The sequence below is a fragment of the Octopus bimaculoides genome, chromosome 14 (genome assembly GCF_001194135.2).
Source record: "Octopus bimaculoides isolate UCB-OBI-ISO-001 chromosome 14, ASM119413v2, whole genome shotgun sequence".
In the NCBI taxonomy this organism is placed as follows: domain Eukaryota; kingdom Metazoa; phylum Mollusca; class Cephalopoda; order Octopoda; family Octopodidae; genus Octopus; species Octopus bimaculoides.
In genome coordinates this window covers 12,916,158-12,918,394 of record NC_068994.1, presented here as the reverse complement: position 1 = coordinate 12,918,394, position 2,237 = coordinate 12,916,158, and the positions used below count along the sequence as shown (strand labels likewise).

Sequence of the window (2,237 nt, the reverse complement as noted above, 5' to 3'; positions counted from 1 at the left end):
ATCAACGGAACAGCCTGCTCGTGAAATTAACGTGCAAGTGGCTGAGCACTCCACAGACACGTGTACCCTTAACGTAGTTCTCGGGGGATATTCAGCGTGACACAGTGCAACAAGGTTGACCCTTTGAATTACAGGCACAACAGAAACAGGAAGAAAGAGTGAGAGAAAGTTGTGGTGGAAGAGTACAGCAGGGTTCGCCACCATCCCCTGCCAGAGCCTCGTGGAGCTTTTGGTGTTTTTGCTCAATAAACACTCACAACGCCCGGTCTGGGAATTGAAACCGCGATCCTTCGACCGCGAGTTCGCTGCCCTAACCACTGGGCCATTGCGCCTCCACATAAGCTGAATACTAAAGGGTTAAAAGTCAAACAATGATAGAAGGATGAAAACAGACATCATGCTAAAGAGGAGGACACATATTTTCTCACTAACGAGAACTTTAGCAACAGTCCTCTTAAAAGATTAGATGAAGATAAATTAACAACAAAAAATGTGAGACATGGAAACAACAAATAACAAGGTTATACGTCTTACATTACAATATAATCTTGAAGGTGCCTAAATTTAGGGGTTTTGTCTTCATCCGATTTCACAGGAGATATTGATATGCTGGGTAAATCCAGAGGTATTTCTTCAACTAAAGGATACAGCTCCTCATCAAGTTGCTGGATTGAAAGTTGTTCAATTTGGGTTGTCTCTTCTTCACTCAGGCTTTTGGTTTTCCTGAAATTGCAATGTATACAATGAACATCGCTTACCAGCAATGATACTCTTACTCTTTTACTTGTTTCAGTCATTTGACTGCGCGACCATGCTGGAGCACCGCCTTTAGTCGAGAAAATCGACACCCAGGACTTATTCTTTGTAAGCCTAGTACTTATGCTATCGGTCTCTTTTTTGCCGAACCGCTAAGTTACGGGGACGTAAACACACCAGCATCGGTTGTCAAGCGATGTTGGAGGGACAAACACAGACACACAAACACACATATATATGACGGGCTTCTTTCAGTTTCCGTCTACCAAATCCACTCACAAGGCTTTGGTCAACCCGAGGCTATAGTAGAAGACACTTGCCCAAGGTGCCACACAGTGGGACTGAACCCGGAACCATGTGGTTGGTAAGTAAGCTACTTACCACACAGCCACTCCTGCGCCTATGATAATTCTTTTTTACATTGGCAAAAAACACATAAATTTCTCAAGAAGGAAGGCATATAAACCAGTACATGATGGTAACTTATTTTATTAATCTACTGAGGTCAAGCTGGCAGGATTGTTAGTATATTGGACAAAATGCTAAGCAACATTTCTTCTGGTTCTTTCATGTTGGACACGAAACTCAGCTTGCGAAGACTTATTGGGGCAAGTGAAAGCGAAATTGGGATGGCACCTGTGCCCAGCATCGCCTTTCTGGCACTTGTGCCCGTGGCATGTGTAAAGACATTCAAGCAAGATCGTTGCCAGTGCCCCTGGACTGGCTCTTGTGCAGGTGGCACATAAAATACACCATTTGAGCGTGGCCGTTGCCAGTACCGCCTGACTGGCCTTCGTGCCGGTGGCACGTAAAAGCACCCACTACACACTTGGAGTGGTTGGCGTTAGGAAGGGCATCCAGCTGTAGAAACTCTGCCAAATCAGCCTGGAGCCTGGTCCTCAGTCAAATCGTCCAACCCATGCTAGTTTGGAAAGCGGACGTTAAACGATGATGATGATGATGATGAATTCAAATTCTGCTGCGGTCACTTTTGCCCTAGTGGAAGTGTGTGGATTAGTGGTTAGGGTATCAGACACATGATTGTAAGATTATAGTTTTGATTCCTGGATTGGGTGGTGTGTTGTGTCCCTGAGCAAAACACTTCATTTCATGTGGCTGCAGTCTACTCAGTTGCCCAAAATGAGTGATCATGTGGTAGACCAGTGTCTCGTTGGTGGGTGGAGTCTATATGTCACAGTATCCAGGAAACCAGCATTATGAGTCTGTTTCAGTGCTCTGCCACTGGTATGCCACAGCACACTAGTGTGCCACGAGACGAAGCTAGGTGTACCACAGTGTAACCTGAATATAATGTTTTCCCCCATACTTTTAGTTATATTTTTAGTTTAGGTGTGCCACTGGATTTTGAAAAGAATATAAGTGTTCCACAAGTGAAAAAAAGTTGTGGAGCACTGGTCAATTGGATCAGGGAGGATCCTGGTGGGGAGGTGAGGGAAAATACAGACACACACATTGATCTA

General features: G+C 44.7%; 1 protein-coding gene across 1 annotated transcript in view; it reads right to left on the bottom strand.

The window, feature by feature from the left end:
* LOC106877680 (meiotic recombination protein REC8 homolog) overlaps positions 1-2,237 on the bottom strand; it is a 31,177-nt gene that overhangs the window by 5,820 nt on the left and 23,120 nt on the right. The window contains exon 15 of the mRNA XM_014926628.2: positions 535-723. Within this exon, the coding sequence (XP_014782114.1) occupies positions 535-723 (189 nt within the window). The remainder of the gene's footprint in view (positions 1-534; positions 724-2,237) is intronic.